The following is a 24,863-nucleotide window of genomic DNA, read 5'->3' on the forward strand; positions in this document are numbered from 1 at the left end:
ATTGTCTCTTGACGTATAACTGCTGTACTGTATATATTTACCTTGATCCGATATTACCGCGCTGATCGTATAACCACTCTAGGCAATCTCGCAGCCTTGGGATTGTGGACTGTACCGTACAGTACAATATGAGAACGAGGAAGAAAAAAAAAAAACAAGGGCTAATGAAAAGTACCCCTTATTGGATCAGCAGGAGTCAATCCTCTTGGCAGAACCAAGTGAGCCAGGATGAGGCACGCGCTCGTCCACTGCATATGATAGTCGAAGTGTGATGGAGGGTCAATGCGCCAATGACAGCTGTCAGAATAAACCGATAGGCGCCCAAGAGACCATAAGCTGATTTGCGATATCGCAGCGATGTCCTCTGGCCTGCATGATCCTTCTTCTCGATGATGATGCAAGAACAAAAAGAAAGAAGAAGAGAAAAAAAGAAACAAACATTGCCGCCTGCTGCATCTACTTGAGGCATTATGCATAACTAGGGGAAAATAATGAATGCTAGAAGGACCGCGTGCCAGAGGATGTGATCTCTGATGCTTACTCTGCGCTTCGCTGCCCAAGGGAGCAAGGATTGTTCCCAGCTAGGGCCGATCTAATGAGCGATGTGATGGCCGTCGTTTTTCGGCGTTGACGGCTCGGACCGTCAAGCCTGACCGCTGGGATGTCATGGCCAGCGAAATGGTCACCTGTGTTGATGTGAGCCAGACCAAGCTCTCTGTGTTGACCGCGGGGACCCCGGTGTATCTACTAGGCTTCCACAGCCACAAATGACTGAGTGATGTCGAGCGACCGGACCGGTTGATATCGTGACAGACCGTAATCCACGTCACCAGTAACCTGTATACGGTGTATATTGAGGTGGGGAAGGACGAGTGTGCATTCGGGCGGGGCCCCTGCGACGCAGTTGTGATTTGTTTTTATTTTCCCTTTTTCATTTTTATTCTGATAAACGTGTTATCGACATGTGCTCGGAAAAGAGCCCTCAGCCTCTCTTTTCCCTACCAATATCAGGCACCCCACCGGCTTGCTGCTCTTTAGAAATCTAAACATCTACCCCTCCCCCTCCTTCCTGACTGACAGCCGATTAGTCACAGCTCCTTTTTATACCCAAGCTTTTTCAACCTAGTAGTCGCAGAAAATCACTCAATTGCCTTTCCTCCGCTAGTATTCTTGTCGCACACTTGTGCTCTCTGAAAATGATGTCGCGCCAACCGAAGCTACGGCCAAAGTCGCACATTCCCGGCTTTCCAGATGCCATGTACGATCTTGCGGCAATGTCGTCTTTGTCGCAGTTGGAAGCTCGCGTATCGCTAGGAGAAGATAAGCACGACCAACGTGTCTTTCGCGTTAAGCGTAAGCATGTTCTCAAGGCTTGTGATCGCTGCAGAGTCAAGAAGACCAAGGTCGGTGAAGCAGTCAAAACTCCCATATCGTTATCTTCCATTTTCTTGTAGGATTCAACGGCCAGTCATGCTCATTCAGCTTAGTGTGACGGGAAACAGCCATGTAACCGCTGTTCCGCGTATAACCATCCATGTCTCTTTCGGGAGAGGAAGGCTACGCAGACAAAGGTCTATTCGCGAGGGTAAGGACATTCACATTCCTCCTTGGGCGCTTCCAGCTCAGTGGCTTATGAAGGAAGCTAATCCTGGTTTGATGACTGAACAGGTTCGTTGAAATGCTCGAATCGCACCACTCACTTGTCGTGAAAGCACTACAGAGGCTATATAAGCTCTGCCTAAATAAAGACGGTTTTCCGGGAGAGCCCCTTACAGAGTCCCCTGACGGTTATCCTTTGACGCACGCAATTTTGGACCGCCTCGGACTAATAAAACAGGCTGAGGAGAATGCAGATGAACAAGATGAAGGCTCAGAAGATCTTCAATACCTGCGATATATGGCTTCTACTGATTGCAGCGCAACCACCGATCCATCTCCAGAGCCTGTTACTCCCCCGGGGCCCTCTCCAAACCACTGCAGTCCTGTACACTCCTCCACTAAGGCCGGTGGTCATTATAAATGGGAATACCAACCTGTTCACCCGGCTCATCATGAACAATATGCCGGCTACCAACATTCGGGGTTCCATAGCGTGACGATGCCTCGGCCAGCGGTGGAGGCAGCTGGCCTTGTAGCTGAGAGCAAGGATTCTGGAACATTACCTCCAGTGTCTAACACGGAGAATTCATATTACTATTACACGGGTACCAGTGGCAACGCAGAATCAACAAAAGGCCCTCTTCATCCTGGAGTGACCGCAGGACCGAGGACTCATCATCATTCTACCGGTATGCCTGCTGAAATTCTCAGTAACTATAGCCTTCATTTGCACGAAGAACAATCGCTCTACCAGGGCCTTGCACCTAGCTGGGCATCTTACCCTTGTGGTTAAACTTCTTCTGACCCTTTCGAGGGGAATTTTCCTCCTGTATCCTTTTCTTGATCAACTTTTCCTTGGCTAGTATCTTTTATCTTTCTTCTATTTCAATTCCCATTAACGAGGTCTTTCTACACGCGTAGGACGCGTTGGCACACCCATTTGGTTTCCTTTCTTTACCTCACCTCTCGCTTCACTACCGTCTGAGTGCGTGGCATATACCCCTCTCTTCATCCTGAGCTATCCTCAGACCTCTTTTACCATCAATATCCAGCGTAGTAAACGCATGGTCCTCTTATGGGAGACAGAAGCCGATCCAAATCGGCCTGCCCAACCTTGGGCAGGGTCGAGGCATTAATTATGCCTATTGTCTACTTTCATTGGTGATAGCTGTCTATCAATTCAGTACCTGAAATGGCCATATCCCCAATTGATAACTTTTCACCTACGCTTTCGACCATCTAGGGCTTATAGTTGCACATATGTACCGGGGTTTTAGGCCAATGGTGTCTTTCTTTTTCATCTCACTGCTCGGGTCTGGAGTTCTCACTGAGCCAGCCGACCTGAGTACACCCTGAGCAGCATGAAGAATGAAAGAAGTCGATCACTGGGCCGGAGGAGTACGCGGGTGAGTAGGAGATAGCCTCGAGAAAACCACACCAGTATGTTACCCAAGTCACTATCCCTTGTAGTCTCATGGACCATCATACACTTCGCTGCGAGAATTGAGGACTGTTGTTCTATAGGAATGGATGAACAGCAACACATGCGTATGGGCAGTAACCAGAAAGCGGTATACATCTTATGTATTCATATTAACATTTTACCACCCTCATAACTGACTAGCCTCGATTAGGAACACTTTGGTATTGCCCTAACTCATCTAGACTCACACGCTCAACATATGATAGCAAATTTTTGCCCTAATCCGACAAGACAACTATACCATTCTCTTTTCAAACCCTACTGGGGAATTTACTCAGCTGTCTACTTGGAAGGCCGACCACGCTAGCGGTGAGCATTGACACCAAGTAACTACTTTTAGAAAGTTGCATAACGGTGCTATGGAGCGTATATTATATCAGCGCATATCCTGGGTCATGGGAAGATTAATTCTCATGTGCTAATCCGTCGCAGTCAATCAACCAAGTCCTAACATTGAGGTGGTTTTTTCGTCTCTGTAGTAAGCTCAAGCAAGTTTATGTTTCAAGCCAAAACTACTATGAAATTAGGTTACGATCATCTGATGCTATAAGACAATGCAAGATGAATCCTCCATAGTTTACAAAAGATTTACGCGATCCTCATGAAAAATAAAAGAAACATGGCTAGTCAGTTACCATCACACATATCTGCTAATAATCTCACATTCCACTCCAGCCCTTTCACGTCTTGTCTGTCCAATTTATTCTCCTACATAGCTCTAGCCAAGAACTGAAGAAAACCATCAGTAACACCAATGTTGCCTTTACTGGCCTCTATGGATGACTCCTCAAGCTGCTATTAGCCATCAAAGCCATACTGTCCTTATCATGGTATCCTACTCTTATCGAGTAGACAAATCAATCGACGAGCCCATCAAATACCCCATGCGAAAGAGGTAAGTCAGAGTTGATGGCTTCGTACAATCTGGTTTGCATGGGTACATAAATGTGAAAACATGTTAGCAACATAACTGCAATCGGACTTACTTTTGTTCTCGAGCTAATCACAGACCACAACGGTAACAAGACTCCGAAAGACAATGATATAAACTCCCTGATATAATGCATAATCTAACAGGTATGTAAGAATAAATAAATAAAACCCGATATATGTAGTAAAAACAAGTAGAAGATGCTATCATAAGGACAGAAGGGGGAAGATGTCGTTCTCATCCTATCTCTCCAAATCTCCTTCTGCGCCGTCTTATTCTCGACTGACATCGCTTTCTTGTATCGTCTGACTAAGTTGTTTCTTTTTTTGTCCTTTTGTTTTTCGTTTGTTCCCGATTTCGCCATCCGCTGGACCGCTTAATCGTCAACGTCGGTCTCGGTATTGGTATCACTGGTATCTCCTGCGTCGCCGTCGGTATCACTCTCATCTTCACTAGAATCATCTTCTGGCTTCTTAGCCTTTTTCTTGGGGGGTTGACCGGTCTTCAAGGCCTGCATTTGACCGGCAATAGAATCTGTAGTTGATGGTATATTAGCGTGGTCTCTAGATAGGGATATACCGTCCAGTAAAAAGAAAGCCGTACCTTCATCGGGCTCACTGATATCATCCTCTTCCTCCAGCGCAGCTGCTTTGGCAGGATCATCGATGTGGAGCGTGACTTCCATCTTCGTGTCAAGACCAAGGTAGCTGTCACAGAGCAAGTGCATCACAAAGGTAAAGTCTCCGACTTGGGGGGGAGCCTGGAACTGCATCTTGAGAGTCTGGACATTAAATGTAGGTTTTCCAGCTTCATCGAACAAGGGTTTATCAAAGGTAGTGAAGGTAAATGGTGGAACGGCCATCTTGCCCTGCTTGGGATCGGCCAAGAAAACATGCCAACGAGGAGAGTGATCACGAGCCAGATATGGTGCATGAGCCAGTGGCGGTTGAATGGCTTCAACCTTGCTCTCCACCTTCTCACCGTTGGCGAGCTTCTTTGTCTTGGTTGACTTGCGACCCATGAGAGCATCGAGATCATCCTCATCGGGGTCAACATCCTCAAGGTCGGCTGGGGTTACATCTGGAACGTTCGAATAGCCTGGTGGGATGAACCGTGCTTTGACAACGAGCTGGACAAGACTGCTTGGCGTGATAACCTTCTCTCCCATAACCTTAAAGAATGCTCTAGAAACTTCGAGAGCGGGAAGCTGCTTAGCAACAGAGATGGCACTTGCGTATTGCTTCTCAGACAAAAGACCTGCACCCACTGTGAGGCTGTGTCGCTTATCTTCAGGCAGGCTCATGAACCTCTGAACGTTGAAGTGGGTTTTGGCGTCTTCGCCTTCAACAGCCTTGACAATGTCATCAGTGAAATAAGGCAATTGGAGAAGCGGGGATGATCCCGGCGCGATGGCTTGAATTAAATTCTGAGAAACTTGGAAAGAGCCCAAAATGGGACGAAGGTTACCGAAAGCCAGGGAAATGGCTGTGAAGGCTTCGTTCAAAGAGAGCGCAATGGGGGCGGCCTCGTACTTTTCTGCATGAGTATGTCAATATATTGACCATGTAAAGTACCCTCTGATCAATGCACAACTTACCTCCATTGAGTGTAGCATCATTTAAGTCAATGCGGCCAAGATAAGCCCACAGCAAAGCAAGCGCCTTCCGGCGTGTAGAATCATCCAGTTCCTTAAGCTTTTCACGGTCTGCAGAAGAGAGGAATGAGGAATCATCTGCCAAGACCATCTTTTCCAGCTTCGCCAGTCCCGCCTCTGCCTGCGAGCCCTTGAGCATATCCTTGAACTCGTCACCAGAGGAAAGAGCACCGACGATTCCACCCCCGGTGATACCATCCTTGTATTCCCGGAAGATATTCCCTGCACTAGCGACTAGGACTCTCTCCTTGGTGTATCGCTGTGAGCCATACCACCACCGGCCGACGATGTAAGGGAGGAGAACACCTAGTAAGCCGCCATAGACGAGCAAAACGTACTTTCCATTTCCCTCCGTGACAATAAATTGCGGCAAAGCAATACCAATGCTGAAGCTTTGCTTGCCATCGGGATGGCCATACTGAATATAGTTATTACGAACTTCCTCATCTGTGAGTGCTTTGTAGGCCTTGGTCAGCTCAACGAAACGCTCGTTGAGCATTTCAATAGTCTCATTCTTCGCGGGATCCGGCCGAATTTTGTCGGGGTGATAGATAAGAGACAGACGCTTGTAATGTCTAGAGATCGCTTTTTCATCGGCGCTCTGATAGGCGACGCTAGTCAGTTGATAGTCTCCATCGTGTGGGCTTTATATGGAAGCTCACCCTTGAGATGCCAAGGATGTCATATGGATCCCAGATCTTGGGCGCTGTTCTGGCAGTGACAACAATCAAATAAACCATCCAAGCCATAACTGCATATCCCAAGACAACGGTAACGATGCGCTTAATCCTGCGCTCCTTGCGTAGACGCTTACGCTTCTGTGCTTCAATGAGATCGCCATGTTCCGGCTTGTAGTCCGATTTTATTCGAGGGGCGGTATTCTCAAGTTCTGCAATAATTGATTGAAAGGTTAAAATCCGGATAATATAGAATCAGCGTAAATCCAGACAAACGAGGGTGCTGACCTTTGCTCGGCTTGAGAAGGTTATATGTTAACGGGAATGTAACAAGACCCGTAAGGGTTAGGATGAAGAACGGGAAGAATTGACCCTGAAATGAGGTATAGTTGTCAGCTACTTCACCGAGAAGCTTGGAAAAACAGTTGAGTACTAACCTGTTCATCATAGGTGTAATCTGTAGACATGGTGAAGCGGATTTACAGAAGACACGGTCGCCCGCGATGGGCAAGACTATAGGACAACGTGTGACCGTCAGACACAAAATGTGCGGCGAGCTAAATAAATTCCTGAACAGACAAGCAATATGCGACAAATGTAGGATTAGGTGGCTGTTCCCAGGAGCATGTTCCCTTCCAGGGTAGGTAAAGGAGGGTGAGTGACAGAAGAGAAGGTTGTTCCGTCCGTAGTATCTCGATAATTATCGCATTCGCCGTGGTACTAACTAACCTTCAATCTGATCGACCGTGTCCTTTACGGGGCGGTCATGGCCCACACCGCCTTCCAAAAATAGCTTGGTGTAAGGGCGCTATCATCGCCACAAAAGTAAGGCAGACAAGCCGGTCTTGACCAGGCACAAAGACTACTGCTGACTACCAGCCCTTAAGGACGTAACTACCCTTTACCCTACGGAGTACCTAGTATGAGGACTACAACCTACTCCGTACAGTGAGCTTTTGGCAGCATGTTTCAAAGGTACATGATCATTATGATATACAGAGCACACCTCTCTATTAATTTTATACATGACGGATCATCACAATTCATTCATCGTGCTCGATGGCTCTATTCCTCCGGTGAACATAAAATCAACTCATGCGTCATAACGAGGTTTGAGCTTATTTTCTTTTTTCCATCTACGAACCCAAATTCGGGATCGATGGAACAGATGACCAGATACGGGAGGAAAAGTCTTAACTCAATGGTGTTCTCCTCTCGATATCGTTTGTTTCGGACAGCATGGTGGATCGTGTAATAGTTGGGGCAAAGAATCTGACAAAGAATGCGGCGGAGATACTTCAGGAGCCCTCCTGATTGACAGGGATTTCAAGCACCAACAGATGGTCAGATGCGAACTCAACCCACCAATCAGAAGAACCCTCGGTTCTCGACGTGACAAACGGAGTCATCTTCCGGACCAGGGACTCGTGGCCAAGTCGTAAGGGACCAATCCGACGCCCATACTGCTTTGCGCAGGAAGAGGGGTCTTCATTGCTACAAGTCGAAAGCTTGGTTTTCCCCACGGAACTGGTGCTCCCAACTATTTCCAAATTGGTGTTTTCCTGCTGTCGATAGGGTTGTCTATTATTGCAGGATGGTCTGTCCGGGTACCGGCTCTGGGTGTGGAGAATTCTCATTGAATTCCAACATTCCAAATGTTATGGTATGGGCGGTTATGGTGACAAGGCTTTTGATATTGATATGCCATTCACCCAGGTAGTAGTCTCAGACTCTGAGAGCTAACAAAGCTAGTTAGAAGAGACAATCTAAGAAATCCAGACATTAGAACATGGGTAACTTACGAGTCGATATAATCAAGTCCACCGAAGTATTCAAGCATGCTATAGCAAAGTCCAACGTCATCCCCCGGTTCACCACCAAAAAGACGACATTGCTCGGCCTCCAGCCGTAAGGCCTCTAGCCGCAACATGCGGTCACGCTTCTGCCATGTTGTACACCCATGATGCCAGGTCGGGGCGAAGGGTATCGAGATGGAGTCGAGTGAATCGCAGGCGGCAGGGGTCGTTTTAAGTCCAGCTGGACTGCGAGTGTAGTTGACGGGATATGGAGGCAGCTCAATGGGAGAGTGATTAGCGCTGCGGTTTCGAGATCGTGGGCGTGTGCGACGTCTGTTGTGCCTTTGTCCCATTCTCTATCCACCTAAGCGAGCGACGAGGACGGTTCTTCCGATAGTTTTCTTTTTCTTCTGCGACACCCGGAATTGACGAGAAAGCAAGCAGGCAAGGAGGAAATATCAGAACTTTTTGGGAAGAGCGTTATAAAGTCGTAATGAGGGAAGTGACCATCACCCCCTGGGAAGGATGAGATGAGGTGAAGGAAGGAATTAAAAAGGCCAAACCAGGAGACATCTAGCATCAGCTCCGTTATATACCATCGATGACTACAATGGAGTGTGCTGGCTCCAGTGGTGTGACTCACTAGGGCCGAAAATGGAGCCGGAGTTAAAAAGGGAAGAAAAATCTCATCATTCGGAACAGGGGATCCACAATAAGCCCCTACTTTCAGTGTACCATCTCCACACTCTGCAGTCTAGAAGCAAAAATACCTAACGTGCCCTTACTATGGTGAAAAATGGCCTCATCAAAATCTGGAATGGCGTAGCGGATTTGGATCTTGCGTGCTCTTGAGTCATCCTACCGTCAATGTCCTCAGGGAGCAAGACAAAAAAGTCAAGGCATGCTCAACTCAATTGTCACGCAAGATTTGATGCCAAAGTAACAAAAAATTCAAAAGTAATATTCATTGAGGTAATTACAGCCAATCGTCGTTAATGGCTCATTGTACGCCGTACCAGAGGAGGTATAATTTCTCATCTACAAAAAAAAAAATATTCGGAGTCCGGAGTATGGCTCCGTCGTAGGCAAATAGCAAGGGTCCGTATGCAAGTTGCGTAGATCCCGATCAGGAGACGTTAAAAACAGCCACACTAAGTAGATTTCGGAAGGCAGCGAAAATAAAGAGAGAAAAAAGAATTATTAATTTCAGTCGTGGCATGACGGCAATTCTCGTGCCGATCCCCTCCCACCTCTTCAAACTTGCCTGCTGACAATACCATACGAGGCCGATGCCACAGCTCCCGTGCCTAAACCTTCCCAGAAATGAGGGATGCCGTACGGACCGATCGGCGCGCTCACAGATCCGATACCAAGTGTAATTTTCCATAACAGGGAACATGATTTAGTCAGAAGAACACCGTAGAACATCTCCTCGTCATCCATCAACGGATTTCGCGGCATGACCGCAATGATCTCATAGGAATGGAACTCGGTCGTGTTTCAAAGTAGGTAATACAAAAGCGAAAGGTTGAAAGTTTCTTCTATCCTACCAAGGCAAGAGGGTTAGGTATCAGGCTGGGGTTTTTGATCATTCCGGCTTATTTTCTTGCTAGGTGTTGCTAGACTGGGTATCACCTCCTTTTCATAGCAGTAACTGTTTAGTTTGGGAGACTTAGGCACAAAAGTATTCAAAGCTAGACTAGGTAGAGCTTTACTATTGGGGAGCTGTAACTAGCCTCATGCGCGTTTCGAGTGGGCTGACCAGTCCATCATTAGGGCCGTACCTAAAACTTGACTAACGGGGAAGCTATCATCATTTGACACTTGTTTGTGCATGCGTCAGTGGTCCACTTGTGCAGGCACACCTGAAAATTTTTCGGAGCACATGGAGAGCTCTCATTGAAGGATATTTTGTGTGTCTCTTCAAACAGTTGTACGTATTGTTTGTTGGGTTTTACATGTACATAGGGCCATGTAAGGGTACTATTATGTCCGGAAGTCTCTGTATCCTTTTAACGTCTACTCACCTTCTTTTTCATTTGTCCTCAGTGACTCCACGCTCATGGTAAGTCATGGTTGTCTCAACCGCCAGGTAGATCATTCCTAGTTATTGAAGACCACCCAGTCGAGACAATAATTGGATACTGTCGGTCAAAGAAATTTTAGTTTGTCGGCCTTGTGGGAATGTAAAGCTACACAAGAAATCTTTGGCGAATACTATGGCGATTCTCGGCGAATCATTTTGTGCGGTGGTGCACTGTGGTCGTTTCAATCAACGGAGTGGAAAAGCCTTCTAGAAGGCGGGTATATATTATTACTATTGCCAATCTAGGTAAAAGTGGTGTGGATATGACAGAGATGGTTGAAAAGGTGGCGCCTAGGAAAAGCCCCAGAAGGGCGCCACTTACATAGCTATTCCTCCTTAGATGACTCCATAAGTTACACCGTAATCTCCTGCTAATTCGTCATATACGAGTTTAGAATGCCCTGTTCCAAAATGTCCGAGATCATTGACCCGAAAGCATGGAGTAGTTGAAACCACAAATTGATAGTGACGACTCCACCTGGAGTATATGCGAATGAGATTAAGAATTGTCGATCCCGCGGCGGATGATCTCCAACATTTCCTCACCCTTTGGTGCCGTCGTCAGGTTCTCATACCCGTCAGCGGTAACCAAAATGTCGTCCTCAATGCGGACGCCGCCAATAGGAATGTACTTCTCAGCCTCATCGAAATTAATGTATTTCGCCAATGGCTGGTTCTGCGCATTCAACAGGGCGAGCCTATTGAAGTAGATGCCCGGTTCAATGGTCACTACCATGCCCTCGTCCAATAATGGTACGGACCAATTGCTGTCGGTAAGAAGCGGTACGAAGTTATGGTTACCCCAGTTAGCTTGCTTTCCATCCAAAGCTGTGATGGGCTTTTCGGAGACATCGTGGACCTCGAGGCCGACATGATGACCCAGACCATGAGGAAAGAAAACAGCAGATGCCCCGGATTCATATATGGCACTTTTGCAGTCGTCCGTTATTATGTTGAGCTTCTGCAACCCTTTGATTGCAATGTCATGTGCAAGCAACTGCAGATCCCGAAATCGCACGCCTTTTCGGATGCGTCTAATACACTGTTCCTGCATCTCCTCAACTATACGGTAAATGTTCCTTGCACGTTCGCTAGGCCAGTCTGTCCACAAGGGAATCGTACGGGTCACGTCACATGCGTAGCATTTCCACTCTGCCCCAGCATCTAGACAGACCAGCTGTCTTCCATCCAGAGGCTCGTTATTTTTAACGTAATGAAGGACAGCTGCGTTCTCTCCTGAGCCAGCAATGATCGCATATGACTGGTTCTTGGCACCGTGGGAGATGCAGGTGGCTAAGAACGAACTCTCAATTTCCGCCTCTGTGGACATGCGGTGAATATCTTCAAGTATTTTGCGATGTGCTAGGCCAGATATATAATTTGCCTGGCGTATCATACGCAGCTCATATTCATCCTTGATAACCCGAGCTGCATTCATCGCCGGAAGTAGCTGTTCATTATCTAGCAAGGGGTGCTTTGATGGTATCACTGGCTTTTGGTTATCATGCAGGACATATATCGGATGGGACCCCTTGTTCTCGTTTGTCCACCACTCAAGATCATGTTGTAAGGCAGCGAAAAATTTGACACGGTCCACGTCGGTTTGTTTATGAGCCTCATCGATAGTCAGCGTAGGTCCCATCCATACCGCACGGCGTAAGTCGAAATCCGGGACGTATAACGTTAACAAATCCGCTTGAATATCGTAGGTCAGATAACAATCCGGCTCATCTATTCCGCTGAGGTAGTAGAAATACCGTCTCTGTCGGAATGGCTGTGGTTGATCTGAGTCGCCCCAATTGACCGTAGGCTGGCCGACAAGGTAGATAAGGCCTGAGGACACCCCCAATTTCATGGCCACCTTACGCGCATGTTGCTTTGCTGCGGACCGCCGCCTGTCAGCCTCCAAAAGCCATCAAGGTTACTCTAGGAGCTGGAAAGAAAGGGATGGAGGGGACAAATCCAAAAAATTCGGCTCCTTTACATACCTGGATATTTATCGCACTGGCTGCCTGACCAAGTAAGGCGGATATGGCAGGTATCGTCAGAGCGGATGACAACGTCAGATGGCTCTGAGACACGCATACTTGGGGATATGTGTGAACGCATATTTACGAAGGAGTGCGGAAAGGAGGGAGTGCTATATCTTTCTACATGAGAAGCCAAGGGGCTGCAACGAAACAAGAGAATGGGGAGAATAAGAGAAGGCAATACAGGAGCAAAGAGAGATGTATCATCGCTCAGCTTGTTTGTTTAATTTGGAGGCGGCTAAGTTGAGGTCGGGTGCGACTTACTGATACGGTACCGTACATCCGGTATTTAGACTGCACCTTGTGAAGGTTCTTCCTACTAGTAATACTGCTACCAGTACAGAGTACGGAGTAGTCACTCCAAAAATATCCAGGTACTGTAGTATGTGTGTACCTGTCCATAGGTATGTATGTACTGGACGCAGGGTCAACCTTCTTGTAATAACCATACAGTATGCCAGATTTTCTTGGTCGGTAGTAAGTAGAGGGTGTAAGCAGGACTCTAAGGAGTGGTAGGATAACTATCATTACTCATACCCCTTTTCTTAGCCTTGCATTCATGGGATACAAGCGTAGAGAATTCCAATTTCTGAAACTGGCGACAGGATATTATATGGAAGAAAACCGGCTACGGTCCCAATCAGTTCTTTGTAATACAGTTCGTTGAACAAAACATTCGTTATCCGAACGCAATTGTCCGGAAGCGTCGCTGCGCCTCCCCACATGGCGGCGAATCTGGACTGTTAACTTTGCTGTTCCTGTACTGTCAGCTCACCAACTCATCTTCTCATCTCATCATTATACCCTCTTCCTTCCGCCCCTTCACTTCCATCCACTTCGGTCGCTGCGGTTTATTTCTCTCTCTCTCTTGTTTTGCTCAACTCTTTCTATTATAATTTAAATTTGACGTCGAGTCCCAAACCGGTCAATGAACAATGCGGGGATCTGAGGCATCGGGGCTCAGTGCCCTATGGGGTGCTCCCTCGACCCTCACCACTTCCGTGATAAGCGATCCGACAACGTCACCAGCCTCGCAGTCTCGCTATCCGGCCACTGATCCTCAACGAGTGGCATCCGATATTGAACATGTCCTGTTGGCAATGTCCTCTCCAAGTCAGGATGGCGGTCTGGTCAGCGCGAGTGGCAATTCTTCGGGTTCTACCGGCAAGGGTATCTTGATCGGCGTCCTCTCCGCCTTCGGATCTGCAGCAGTTGCTGTGCTTGTTCTTGCGATATTCTTCTTTTTCAAGTATACTCAACGTGGTAGAATTATTTTGGACCGCATCGGGCGCCCGGGTGAATACGATGATGAGCAAGCGTTTCTGCGCGAGGAGACCGAGGCTTTGGAGGCCATGGATGATCTGTCGAGGTCCGAGTATCTGAGGGCAAAGGGTGAGTTTGCTCGTTAGCGACTAAACCCAAGATCCTGATGTGAGAGGATCACTCATCGCTAATCTGCGGTATCTTAGCATTCATCGAAGCTAACCCGCCCGAATCGATGCAAACCGATATCTCTCTCTCTCAGTTCCTCGCGATCCAAGAAAAGGGTGTTTCAGCATGGGAGTTCCAACCGGAGCTGGAAATCGCCAACTGCTTTGTCGAGGCCCGCACAGAGATTGAGTTCTACGATTCGGAATGCAGTGTGCAGACCAACCTACCTGTTCCGAAACAGAATGATGTTTACTATTGGGAAGCGAAGATATACGATAAACCCGAGAATACTCTCGTCGGTATTGGCATGACCACCAAGCCATATCCTTTGTTCCGGTTACCAGGTAGGTTTGGTATCGCTTCTGTGCATAGTGCCAAACGCTAATGTCACTGTTTCTTCGTAGGATACCATAGAGCCTCGGTAGCATACCAAACCACGGGTCACCGGAGATATAATCAGCCTTTTACACCAACGCCATATGGCCCTCCGCTTTCGCAAGGCGATGTGATCGGTGTAGGTTATCGGCCTCGCTCAGGTACGATATTCTTCACTCGGAATGGCAAGAAACTGGAAGATGTGGTCCATGGCCAAAAAGCGCAAAATTTCTTCCCCACTATCGGAGCAAATGGGCCCTGCACCATCCATGTCAACTTCGGTCAAATGGGCTTTGTGTTTATCGAGGCCAATGTCAAGAAATGGGGGTTGGCGCCAATGACGGGTAGTTTAGCCCCCCCGCCCCCGTATGGTAGCGAGCAGGGTAGCATTCTGCTGGAGTCCGGTCGCGAGAGTGCTGCTCAAATTTCCCAGCGGGTTTATCAGGATGCCAACAATGCACGTACGAGCTCCACAGTCAGAATCGTACCGTCAGCCAGTCCCGGTCCGGTCCGGTCCCCCACGGATATTTCCCTCGCCCAGCTAGCTCACATTCCTTCAAACGAAGATGCTGGAGAAGGCTCAAGCCGCACGAATGTTGGCGACGGGGAGCATCCTCCACTGTTGAATCCCCAAGATGTCGACCAGGCTCCTCCACCGGAATACTCGAGCCCCGATAGCAGCCGAAGAGGCAGTGAAGATCTGCCGCGCCAGGATCAACCACCGATACCTAGCTATGATGCGGCTGTCGGCAACAGGGATGACAATCCTTCGCGTCCGAGTGGAAACAACTAATTCAGCCGAGGCGTACAATTCAAATTTTCTGTTTCATTCTGTTATTAGCAAAACCCCCTATGATGTGTGTATATGGTCTTTGAGCCATCAAATATGGTGGCTTCCTCTCTGTTAATCGATTTTAGCGGCCACGGTTGGCGTTCCAATGGATGGGATTATTGCGGTTGGGGCTTTTATGGGCTTTATGCTACCCGGATGTGGCAATGACATGAAATAAATAACGTATATAGGGATTGGCTCTTTGTGCTTTGCTTTTCTGTCTCTTCAGATCGACATGCTTAGGGGGAGAGATAGTCACCACAACCACCAACGTTCTGGGCAAGCTTGCAGCTCGACCCAGGGCGTTTTCGGAATTCGCTTACCCCTGGAAGGGTCCGACATTTCAGACCTGTCAAATGATATCCTCTTTTGCTTTTCCTTTCAGAAGTACTTGCAACGGAATGACTCTATGCTGTGCGTGGAGTGACGCTCGAATGAGCCCAGCCACAAACAATGCCCTTTCGTGACGACATCTACACTCACATCTACTACTCTTGTCTGCTTGTACATGTAGTCGCAGCACCGCAGCTGACCTTTCATTGCCAATTTATGTTTTATATCTGCTAGCGGAATTGGTAGCCTCTCATGCTTCAATATATATTGACTACCGTGTTGTCTCCATTTGCGTAAAAGGGAGCCTTCTCTGCTGCCCGCTTTAGAAAATTCGATGCTGGCCGTCATAATACAAACTCTACCAGAATAATGTCTAGAATAAGATACGCGGTAGTAACGGAAGGGACGTTGATCAACGAGCCGCGTTTAGGAATAGCGTGGTGACAGTCTGCCGGTGGTAGTATCGAGATGATTGAATTTCGATTTGCTGGTGCTATTATTAGATCCCACATGGGAAATGGGACAGGTACTACTACTATTAGCACCTCAACTGGGACCTTATCACATTGACCCCTTGAGAGTTAAAGGGACAGGTTATAGGATACGTTTCCACACATCAAGGGAATATATTTCAATCCCGCCCAGTACATATCTTTCTTTCGACCGCGAGAGAGAGGGAGAGAGGGAACCACATTCTGCCGTAAGAATCCTTTGTTTGTTTGTTCCTTTGAATGACCCTGGGGCCAAGTGGCTCTCTTGTCCTTTTTTATAATTTAGTACATGCATTCATTGATCAGCACCGGCTCGCAAGGATAAGCGAGAGCACAAGCCCGCTACTTCCCACCATCACCGCTACTACTACCCCTACACCGAATGGTATGAGTACTCCACATATTCAGCTCGTAGGGCAGAAGCAAAAAAGCAAAGCAAAAGGGAAAAAGTGGGTCAGATGGATTACGGAGGACTACTCAGTCGGGCAATGAATTTCCCCACAATCTCAGATCGATCACCGAGTTTCGCACAGTCTGTCGACGTCATCCAACCATTCATTTCCTTTCAGCTCGCACGGTTACATTCGAGAGCTACTGCGCTAACTTTATTCCCCATCGGTTTAAATGAAAGAATGGGGCCTCTGCTTACCCGCCTTTTGCTCATGTGAGGGGGAAAGAAAGAAAAAGAAAAAAAAGAAAAAAAAAAGAAAGAAAGAGCCACAGCTAGGCCAAACGCTGTTCCTTTCGTTCCTGATCCTATTTTTCCCTTGTCCCTTCGTTCGCCAACTCGAAGTGCGCGGCACTACTCTTTAACCCCCTTTCAACTGGCTGGGGCTTCCCGCTACTTCATAACTTCCTTAAGTTGTCGTCGTTCCTTGTTGGACCCATCCGTCAATCGTGGTTCCCCGATCGCAGATTACCAGCCACATCTCCGCTCGCGAACTCCGACACGGAGGAAAAAGCAAATCCTGACCTAGAATAAGTTCTGGCTTGCGTAACTTGAGTCTTGTCGGAGATTCTGTGAGCAGTAGCAAGCTTACCGAAGGCAATTGCAATCAATTTGTGGACGCATTGGCCCAGTTTCTTCGTTTCTAGAAGCTCTTTGTCGGTGAGTCTTCAGCAATGATCATCGTTACATGTTGCGACGGGAGATCTCACAACCGTTCGCTAGTGCTCAAATAATTCCGCCAGTCCTGCACTCAGCCAGACTACACCTAAGGACCTGCAGAGCCATTGCGCATCTTCTTACTGCACTTCAATTGCGAAATCGGGTGCGACACGAAACTGCGGGAGGTCTGTCATTTCGCTATATTTCTGACGAGCAGAAGCAATGAGGTAGTTGTCGACCGGATGACGGACACTGCATTAGCTTTTAATCTTCCCTTCAACTGTGAACGTCGCAGTCGCCTTTGCGCTCTCTCCCCCTCCCTCTCTCTGTGATCCAAGCGGAGCAAATTGATCAACGCAGAGAAAAATACCACATTTAATATTCGGCACCTCCACAGATAGGATTTTTATTCTCCATATCTGTTTACGGAAGAAAAGCGTATCTGTTTCCTTGGTTACATACAAATTAGAATGAATCAGCTACGAGGTAAACGGGCTTCGGGAAGAGGAAAAGGGAGGGGAAAAACAAAGCAGGATATTGCAGGCCCAGAGCTCGATGTTGAAGCCCTTACAACGGGTCCGTTTGGGAGAGCCCCCGAGCCCGGAAAAGGAGATTTACAAGTAATTGTCTTGGTAAGTCTAGCCTACATTTCATGTTTAACATTTCCCATTCCCTAAATCACCGTTCTGTCCCGATCCACATCATGGTTTCGTATCCGAAGGACAAGGTCTTGTGGCTCTTGCCTAAACCACACTCGGCGCTCTATCGCTTCCGCGGTATCATACCACTCTTGGGATTCGACAGATAGGTTGAGAGCTAACTTTTCTCAACAGGGTCCAACAGGAGGCCCACGGGAGGATCGAGTCACGGGCCTTCTTGTCCGGTCGACATCAACCAGCTGGAGACCAGACACCGTGATTGCGGTCGATGCGGGAACCCTACTCAGTGGAATCATTCATATCCTAGAAACACACAATGACATGGATGAAATGATTGTACAGACTGGCCCCTTTACCAAAATGTCTTTACCTTTTCAGACTGCTCCAGCAAATGCAGCACACATCCTGCGAGAAGTCATTGGACCCATCTTGGTCACTCATCCGCACTTAGACCATTTCTCAGGATTCGCCATGAACTCACCAATCCTGGAGGCAACAAACGGTCCCAAGACAGTAGCTGCACTGCCTTCTGTCATCTCCGCTATCAAGACTCATATTTTTAACGAAGTGATTTGGCCAAACCTCTCAGACGAAGACGGCGGTGCAGGTCTGATCACCTACCAACGCTTGCAAGAGGGAGGCAACCCAAGGATGGGCCGAGATGAAATGAAAGGCTATACTCGGGCTTGTGAGGGCTTGTACTACAGGTGTTTTGGAGTCAGCCATGGGTGTACTAGGAGACACTATGCCCCGGAAGCCGATATGCGGCGCTCGTTGAGTAACGCAATGTACCTGGGTGATCCATTCATGATGCGTTCAGCTTCCAGAGCCGCGATCTCTTTGACTCAAGAAGAGCCAGGGTAAGTTTGGTCCCTTCGGATTTTATCCGTAACACTAAATGAACGAATTACATAGGTACATGTCTCCGGCCATGCATAGACCCTCAAACCCGAGAGATGCCTGGATGAGCGTTGAAAGCTCTGCATTTTTCATACGCGAGCAACACTCGGGTCGCGAGATTATCATTTTCGGTGACGTTGAACCTGATTCGATCTCAGTCGAGCCCCGCAACAGGCGTGTTTGGGAGGCGGCAGCTCCTCGTATAGCTTCAGGGAATCTACGCGCGATCTTTATCGAATGCTCTTATACTGATGATGTGGAGGATGAGTCCTTGTACGGCCATCTCTGCCCCCGACACTTAGTCGCAGAACTCAAGGTGCTGGCTAGCGAAGTTGTTAAGGCCAAATACCCAAGCGGCTTGGGGACTGGAAAACGCAAACGCCCTAGCAGAGAAACACCCACAGACTCGCAGCCAACGAGTCCTAAGACTCGGCGGTCACAAGATGTACTTCCCGGGGCTTCTACAACGGCTATTACCAGCGCCCCCCAGGTAGTGCCCGGCAGTTCCACTGACCCTTCTGGTACTGGGGCTACGGGAGCCCTGACTGAGGAGTCTAACTGGCCGCATGATGAGGCACCTTTGGTTAACTTAAAGGTTTATCTCATTCACATTAAAGAAGACATGGATGGTGGCCCGTGTCCAAGTGATACGATCGTTACACAGCTTCGAGACCAGGCGCAAGCTGCAAATCTAGGATGCGAATTCCATGCTCCCAAACGAGGCGAGAGTGTTCAGATTTGATGGCGGCAGGCCGACGAGGTTTCTATCTGGTTTTCTGGGTCTCATGTACTCTGTACGAACTATGTTCACAGGCGCCATGCGACCCAGGACTGATATAAGGTGCCTGTATCTTCCTCATCATACTAGGAGGCTCCCCATACGCGGAAACTGATTCGCTTTACGATCTTGGTGTTACGCGCATTGTTTTTGACGCAGGGCTGAGCCCATCTTCTAAGTTTCAGCGTTGCTCAACGATGTACATATGTCTACTTTGCTTTTCTCGGTGCTCTATCTATGTATGCTACGAAATGTTACGAAATAGTCCTTTCACGGCTGGACAGCAAGCACAGTGTATCAACAGATTTTGACTGTTTTCAGCTTCCTCTACTGTTCATACTCGTGTTCGAATGTCTATAATTTGAACAAATACAACAATTATACCAAAACGTTGCCGGCGGTACCAACACCTCTTCGTCGAGCAAGCAATGCCCCATCGACTAGGTATTTTAAATATAATCATTATAACAACCAACTATAGTGCCAAGTATAGAACAAGACGGCAGTATCGAACGAACTTACCGACGGTTTTACTCTCTTGCCGAAGCAATTACATCTTCCCACAGAGACCCTTCACCGTGAGGGATCCTCAGACCCGTGGATTGCTCACCCACCTGCTCTTTACTAGACAATTGATTCTCAGAGAGATCCAGGATGGCCTCGCCATCTCTTGCAAAAGCAATAAGATCCTCTTCAGTACCCCATTCACCCATGGCCATCAAACCAACGGGCACACGAGTATCCTGCACATATCCAGCAGGACAGTTGATAGCCGGACAACCGGTGAAATTAGCTAACCACACGTACTCCATATTGCGCACGGAGGACTTCCCGTCCGACAAGCCGCGGGAAAGGTCCGCCTCACCGTTAATCTTCCAGCCGGGGATGGGCGTACTGGGGGTGAGAATGAGGAGCCCCGGGTGTTTCCTGAACAAATAGGCGAGATGACACATGATGATGTTGCGGAGGCGCTGGGAGGCGAGGAAATCCTGACCGGAGATCTGCCACATGCCCATGGAGACGAGGACCTTGTTGGGGGCTGATAGCTTGCCGATCTGGTCGGGGTTGAGGCCCGAGGCGATTTCCGTCATGATGGTGAGGACGTGGGCACGCTGACCTTCGGGGAGGTAAGGGATCGTGATGTCGATGATGTCGTAGCCTTGTTTGCAGTAGAAGTCCAGGGCTCGGTCGAAGACGGCGCGGACGGGAGGCTCAGCGCGGTCAATCCAGTCGCGGGCGATGCCGATGGTTTTGGTGCGCGATTTGGAGGACCAGGCTTGCAGGGCGGTGAGGGGGTCGGGGAAAGATGCGGACGATGGGTCTTGCTCTGTGGGTGCTGGCGCTGCCATGATGCGGTATGCGAGGGCCAGATCGTCAATGCTGGCTGCCATGGGGCCATAGACGCCGACTGTTTGCGCGAGGGAGACGGTTGGCGTCGCGCTAATGCGGCCATGTGATGGCTTCAGACCCCAGATACCACAGAAGGACGAGGGGATCCGGATTGAGCCTCCGCCATCTGCGCCCAGAGCGATGGGCACCAGGCCTGCGCTGACGGCGTAGCCGGACCCGCCGGACGAGCCGCCACAGTAGTAGTTGCGGTTATGGGGATTGCGAGGTGTTCCGTGATTGGGGTTATTGTTGTTGGTATCTGTGTTGCCTGAGTTAGCAATGCTGTTATTTTACATGGGTAGCGATATTGTAGATATGGCTTACCCAGACCCAACTCGTGCATGGTCGTCTTCCCAACAATGATTGCGCCGGCCTCTTCCCATTTCTTCACACACCATGACGTCCCCGTGAACTCGCCTGTAAAATCCAGTTTACTTCCCAGGGTCCGTCGATACCCTTCAATATGCACTTCATCCTTCACAACAATTGGTACTCCGTCCAGCGGACCCAGCGGCTTCCCATCCTTGTATCTCTTTGTCGACGCCTCCGCCGCAGCACGAACTCGCTCAACCTGCGAATCTAGAAATGCAACGGAATGCTTGCCGGGAGATTTCGCATCCCGACGGATTAGGGGCATCAGCGTTTCGGCCACGGCGATGGGGGTCAATTCGCCGGATTTATACAGCGCATGGTAATCGGCAGAGGTATAGTAACCCGAAAGCCCATTCCTTCTCTGAGTTGGGATGGGGAGCTCAGCCGGGGATGAGGAAATATTGAGCTTATTGTCGAGGACGGGGATCACGGTAGGGTCGTAGCGGGCAGGGTACTGCTTTAAATGGGGGATATCGTGGATGATGTCGAAACCGGCATTGCGCCAGAAGTAACTTTGGATGAAGTTCACGTTGTGAATGCTGATTGGGATAAAATGTTAGTTGAAATCTCGTTTTAGTGGTCCATACCCCTCCTCTTTTTTTATTATCTTTTTTTTTTTATTTTTCTTCTTAATAATAAAAATGAAGTCGGCACAAATGTTAGGTTGGTATAAAGCTTACAGTGTAGCTCCGATAGCTAGTGGGAGGCCGCGAAAGACGGGGATCGATTGGTCTTCATTCTTGTAGGGGACGGACGGTCCTTCACGGATCTCGGGATAGTGGACAAACTGCGGTTGGGAACTCATCGTGAGACGTGGGCGATCTTTCGACCCCAGAGCAGAGAGGAGCGTGAGAAAATGTAGCGATGATAGATTTAAATCAGTCTGTTGATCAATCAATGGACCGCGGTTCAGCATGTGGTCCAGCGCCAAGCCACAATGTCACATCATAGAGATCACTGATCGACTCCATTGATGTATTTATTTTTTTATAGTTTAAAGTTCGTACTATACATATTTGTCCATGATTATTCTACACAATTAGTATACAAGCAGTTCTATGCTTTCACAAGCTGAGCTTGATGTTAGCTCTGTCCAGTGCCAATGCGACACCAGTTATGATGGCCACATATGCGATCAAGACCGCCATGGCATGCGCAGTGGTGACGTCGAGTGTGGGGACGCTCAAATTCACAGCCCCCGTGAGGAGATTTGCTACGAGAAACAATGCTAGTCCGTTCTTGTTGAAAGCTGTCAAGATGCGGCTTGTCGCAAATGAAGTCCGTTCGAGCTCGCCGTCCTTCCCAGTTTCCCGATGGATGGAGGGAAAGAAAACACTCTCGAGGAGGCAGAAAAGGAAGAGTTGAGCATTGTTGAAGGCGGACACCCAGAGCACATAAGGCATGTTAGCCAGACGGCGCGAAACTGGGATGTTGGCCCCCAAACCCATCGCATACGTAGAATTAAATGCAAAAAGTGTTGTCCAAACCAGAGTTTGCAGTCCCAAACTAATAAGCACACTCTTCCTGGCTTGTTGAGGTGACCGTGACGGCGACGTTCCGCGTGGGATGATTCTGATGCCAATCGCACGCCCAGCAAGGAAGATTGCAAGGTATCCCAGAAAGGAGAAAACACCTTCCCGATTTTTAGAAAGTAGATCCGGCCCACGGGGAGAGACAAGAATGTAGCCCTTGAGATCTGTTGATTCCAGGGCTACCTGATACAGGACCGCAATACCGAGGGACAGGATCTCGTAGGATGGAATGATTGTAGCTAGGGCGTCGAAGATCTCCACAAATGGGGGCAGGAGGCCCAAGGTGAAGAAGAAGTTCCAGTGCACTCCGTATTCTGTTACATGTTCTGCATAGTCGAGACCTTTGACACTGTATAACCGGATCAATCCAAGTACGAGCAAAGGGATTGAGTGTCGTGTGGAGGCTGTCAACCTCTGCCACAGGGCAACCTTCTTGGAATGACTGTTCCGGCCTTTAAGAATTGAGCGAGCAGAGACCACCCCGCTCGAAAATACAAACGATCCAACTCCAAGATCCATGAGAGATGTGCCCCAGTTCTCAGCCTTAGCGAACCGCCGAGGGAAGATACGAAAGTCAACCGCTAAGATAGCAACGCATGTGATGACCATCATAGCGGCACGATATGTTGTGAGAAACGGGTGAACGGGCAATGGTTCGAACGAGTCAGGTGCATGCTTTGGGGCATTCGTCTTGGCTGCGGCTGATGGGCGCGGAGGTTTAGCTTTCTGTTGCGTGCGGGTAGGCGTCGAGGTGAAGAGTAGTATGAGAGCTGGAAGGGCTAGGAGGATATTTAGGGTCCATGGCGCAGATGAATAGAGTGTAGTTGCAAAGAGAATGGACAACACGTTCAGGGAGAAGTCGGTGATTAATGCCGGCGAACCATAGGGATTGAAGAAGGAAAGACGAGACTGGAGCACCGACCAGAGAAGAACTGACGCCTGGTTGGTTTAAGTGTGTTAGCTGAGGCGCAATCATAGAGCGAGGTCAAGAGCGCCACTCACAGGAGCAACGAGGGTGACGGCGTTGATCTCCAGGATGCTTCCACCTGCGAGATTAGACACGAACGCCTCTTTTCGAGCTTTATAACTCGAATCCATGTTGCTGAGCCTGAGCGTTAAAGCTTCCTTTCCAGTAGCCCCCTCAATTCAATTCAGTTCTGGAGATTTTGAATATAATCTCGTCGTCAGTCGACCCATACCAAGCGAGAAGCTGCACATTCGAGAGAAAAGCTGTCGGATAATAAGATGACAACTATCGGAATGCATCGAAAAGCATATTCCTGTACATTACTGTACGGTACTCAGGTAACAGTGCAGGGGTGTGCGGGCCTGTCCGTTGTTACGGCGTATGGTAATCTGATTACACCGGTTGCCCTTTCTCAATGGCAATTGTTCACTGCCCGCAGTTGATCGATCAATCATATTCTGCCAACTTCCACGCGATTCCCCATTGCTTTACTTGAACAAGCGAGCCTCTCAAACGCTGGCAATAGCCATAGTTAGACTGACTCGTTGGTATCATCTTCGTCAAACAAAGGCCACGCTGCTCAATTAATCCTTGCTTGGACAATCTCACAGTGAAGAATATCATATCTCGTCAAGCCGCCAGTTAATGGCATAGAGGGTTGGGGGAAAAAAGGGCCAAGGGGTGAAGCAAAAAGAAACTAACTAACTTAAAAGACCCCTCTCGTACTTAACTTTCCTTTTAGCATCAAGTCATGACTCGTGTCCACCAACGTCGGGTCTATTTTATTTTTATTTTTATTTTTATTTATTTATTTCTAATCGCTTTTGATCTCCCAGGTCGCATACCATGGGACATATGGCTGGCTACACACCCTGTCTACGTAAGAGACACGAGATACCAAGGGGCAACAGTCCCATAAGTCTTTGACCATGGATAGTGTCGACCATCGAACGGAGGAAGATTCTCTAGTTCAACACTAGACTTAAAGCCTGCATCCCAGAACCAACTTACTATGAACCAGTTGCGTGGAGGATGGTCAATGATTGGTACGGGAGCGACGCTACCCTTGCTTTCTGATGGTCAGGAATAGTGACTAACGTTAATAAACCATGAGATTAGAGGCTGGATTATATTTGAAACAGGGAGGCTTCTCAAAATACCCATGTCTGTCATTCACACAAAACCACCTGTCGATTCCGAACTCCGCGAAGTCGATCATCGTCGGTTTCCAGGAATGTAAACGACCACTTTCGCCAACAAAAAGGCGCAGATGCTGTTAGGCTATTCTGAAATGTTGTGCAGCAATGATAGGGGCCCACCACACACGGCATTAATACAACATCCACTGCATGCTATTGTTTAGACCAACATCACTTGCGCACTCTGGGGTATTCTCGGCACTGTCAATAACATCGGGAACACAACAATATTTTCCCTGAT

At 48.4% G+C, this 24,863-nt stretch overlaps 8 protein-coding genes across 8 annotated transcripts; 3 read left to right on the forward strand and 5 right to left on the reverse strand.

Annotated features, from left to right (window-relative positions):
* Positions 1-836: 836 nt before the first annotated feature.
* On the forward strand, positions 837-2,717 carry BDV38DRAFT_129687 (Zn(II)2Cys6 transcription factor domain-containing protein). The gene is made up of 3 exons (XM_032051273.1): positions 837-1,403; positions 1,488-1,585; positions 1,669-2,717. Exons 1-3 carry the CDS (start codon positions 1,197-1,199, stop codon positions 2,390-2,392), a joined length of 1,029 nt encoding a protein of 342 aa, XP_031918771.1. The 5' UTR covers positions 837-1,196; the 3' UTR covers positions 2,393-2,717.
* Positions 2,718-4,389: 1,672 nt separating this feature from the next.
* Positions 4,390-6,811, reverse strand: BDV38DRAFT_267879 (J domain-containing protein; the record flags this gene model as incomplete). Its single annotated transcript, XM_032056666.1, has 6 exons — positions 4,390-4,433; positions 4,467-5,549; positions 5,611-6,268; positions 6,330-6,556; positions 6,633-6,717; positions 6,782-6,811. 6 exons carry the CDS (start codon positions 6,809-6,811, stop codon positions 4,390-4,392), a joined length of 2,127 nt encoding a protein of 708 aa, XP_031918772.1.
* Positions 6,812-8,052: 1,241 nt separating this feature from the next.
* Positions 8,053-8,493, reverse strand: BDV38DRAFT_278225 (uncharacterized protein; the record flags this gene model as incomplete). Its single annotated transcript, XM_032058667.1, has 2 exons — positions 8,053-8,083; positions 8,147-8,493. The coding sequence occupies 2 exons, from the start codon at positions 8,491-8,493 to the stop codon at positions 8,053-8,055; spliced, it is 378 nt and encodes a 125-aa protein (XP_031918773.1).
* A 2,232-nt stretch (positions 8,494-10,725) lies between these two features.
* BDV38DRAFT_267880 (aminopeptidase P family protein) lies at positions 10,726-12,335 on the reverse strand (the record flags this gene model as incomplete). The annotated part of the gene is made up of 2 exons (XM_032056667.1): positions 10,726-12,107; positions 12,215-12,335. 2 exons carry the CDS (start codon positions 12,333-12,335, stop codon positions 10,726-10,728), a joined length of 1,503 nt encoding a protein of 500 aa, XP_031918774.1.
* Positions 12,336-12,988: 653 nt separating this feature from the next.
* BDV38DRAFT_129798 (SSH4 family protein) lies at positions 12,989-15,065 on the forward strand. Its single transcript, XM_032051275.1, has 3 exons — positions 12,989-13,648; positions 13,726-14,031; positions 14,092-15,065. Exons 1-3 carry the CDS (start codon positions 13,192-13,194, stop codon positions 14,853-14,855), a joined length of 1,527 nt encoding a protein of 508 aa, XP_031918775.1. The 5' UTR covers positions 12,989-13,191; the 3' UTR covers positions 14,856-15,065.
* A 2,231-nt stretch (positions 15,066-17,296) lies between these two features.
* Positions 17,297-19,486, forward strand: pdeA (3',5'-cyclic-nucleotide phosphodiesterase PDE1; the record flags this gene model as incomplete). Its single annotated transcript, XM_032062501.1, has 3 exons — positions 17,297-17,458; positions 17,660-18,345; positions 18,401-19,486. 3 exons carry the CDS (start codon positions 17,297-17,299, stop codon positions 19,125-19,127), a joined length of 1,575 nt encoding a protein of 524 aa, XP_031918776.1. The 3' UTR covers positions 19,128-19,486.
* A 207-nt stretch (positions 19,487-19,693) lies between these two features.
* On the reverse strand, positions 19,694-21,729 carry BDV38DRAFT_278229 (amidase; the record flags this gene model as incomplete). Its single annotated transcript, XM_032058668.1, has 3 exons — positions 19,694-20,811; positions 20,877-21,463; positions 21,605-21,729. 3 exons carry the CDS (start codon positions 21,727-21,729, stop codon positions 19,694-19,696), a joined length of 1,830 nt encoding a protein of 609 aa, XP_031918777.1.
* A 144-nt stretch (positions 21,730-21,873) lies between these two features.
* Positions 21,874-23,697, reverse strand: gwt1 (putative GPI anchor biosynthesis protein Gwt1). Its single transcript, XM_032051270.1, has 2 exons — positions 23,459-23,697; positions 21,874-23,395 (listed from the first exon to the last, which is right to left on the reverse strand). Exons 1-2 carry the CDS (start codon positions 23,552-23,554, stop codon positions 21,989-21,991), a joined length of 1,503 nt encoding a protein of 500 aa, XP_031918778.1. The 5' UTR covers positions 23,555-23,697; the 3' UTR covers positions 21,874-21,988.
* Between the last annotated feature and the right edge of the window lie 1,166 nt (positions 23,698-24,863).

This window comes from Aspergillus pseudotamarii, assembly GCF_009193445.1.
Source record: "Aspergillus pseudotamarii strain CBS 117625 unplaced genomic scaffold BDV38scaffold_4, whole genome shotgun sequence".
NCBI lineage: Eukaryota > Fungi > Ascomycota > Eurotiomycetes > Eurotiales > Aspergillaceae > Aspergillus > Aspergillus pseudotamarii.